General features: G+C 66.7%; 1 protein-coding gene across 1 annotated transcript in view; it reads left to right on the top strand.

Moving 5' to 3' along the window:
• Window positions 1–999, top strand: part of SMC1A (structural maintenance of chromosomes 1A) — a 31,482-nt gene extending 30,483 nt beyond the window's left edge. The window contains exons 17-18 of the mRNA XM_026050237.1: window positions 6–35; window positions 898–999. Of these exons, the coding sequence (XP_025906022.1) occupies window positions 6–35; window positions 898–981 (114 nt within the window). The 3' untranslated portion in view covers window positions 982–999. The remainder of the gene's footprint in view (window positions 1–5; window positions 36–897) is intronic.
• Window positions 1,000–1,077: the final 78 nt, after the last annotated feature.

Raw genomic sequence — 1,077 nt, 5'->3', positions numbered from 1 at the left:
CCAAGGCGCAGAGCCTCATCGGCGTGTACCCCGAGGTGGGAAAATACCCCCCCCCCGGGGAAATACCCGCCCCCCCGGGGACATACCCGCCTGGGGCGGGGTGGGGGCACCCCCCCTGCACCCCCCGGGGGGGTATTTGAGTGTATTGGGGGGGTGTCCCCCTGTTGGGGGGGTGGAAAGTGTTCCCATGGGGAGAGCTGAGGTGGGTAAATACCCGCCCCCCCGGGTAAATACCCCCCCCCCGGGTAAATACCCGCCCCCCTGGGTAAATACCCGCTTGGTGTGGGGTGAGTGCACCCCCCCACACACCCCCCAGGGGGGTATTCCCATGTATTTGGGGGGGGTGTCCCCCTGTTGGGGGGTGGAAAGTGCCCCCCAGGGGGAGTGCCGAGGTGGGTAAATACCCGCCCGGGTAAATACCCGTTTGGTGTGGGGCGGGGCCACCCCCCCCTATAACCCTAGGGGGGTATTTGAGTGTATTGGGGGGGTGTCCCTCTGTTGGGGGGTGGAAAGTGCCCCCCGGGGGGGGGTGCTCGCCAAGGCGGGTAAATACCCGCAGGCGGGTGAATATCCTGCTGTTCCCTGGGGGGAACATAACCGTGTACTGGGGTGGATGTCCCCCTGTCATGGGGGTAAATACCCCCCCGCTGCCCCAAAGGAAGAGCCCCAAGAGGGGTAAATACCCCCGAGCGGGTAAATACCCGTGGGCGGGTGAATACCCCCTTGCCATGGGCGTAAATACCCCCCTGCTGCCCCAGGGGGAGGAGCCCCAAGGCGGGTAAATACCCGGGGGAGGGGGTATGAAATGGGGGTAAATACCCCGGGGGGGGCAATAAATACCCGGGGGGGGGGCAGTGCTGGGTGTTTACCCCCCCCCCATTTTATTACCCCCCCCAGCAAGGCGATTGCGTCATCAGCAAAGTGCTGACCTTTGACCTCACCAAGTACCCCAACGCCAACCCCAACCCCAACGAGCAGTGAGCCGGACGCCGGGGCCCCCCGGGACCCCCCCGGGACCCCCCCGGACGCCGGGGACCCCCCCAAGACTCCCCGCGGATGCCCGGGGCCCGCCCGGAC

This window comes from Nothoprocta perdicaria, unplaced genomic scaffold (genome assembly GCF_003342845.1).
Source record: "Nothoprocta perdicaria isolate Ctin4 unplaced genomic scaffold, notPer1 scaffold_662, whole genome shotgun sequence".
Lineage (NCBI taxonomy): Eukaryota > Metazoa > Chordata > Aves > Tinamiformes > Tinamidae > Nothoprocta > Nothoprocta perdicaria.
The sequence above is the reverse complement of the archived record's forward strand: the minus strand, read 5'-3'. Positions and strand labels throughout refer to the sequence as shown.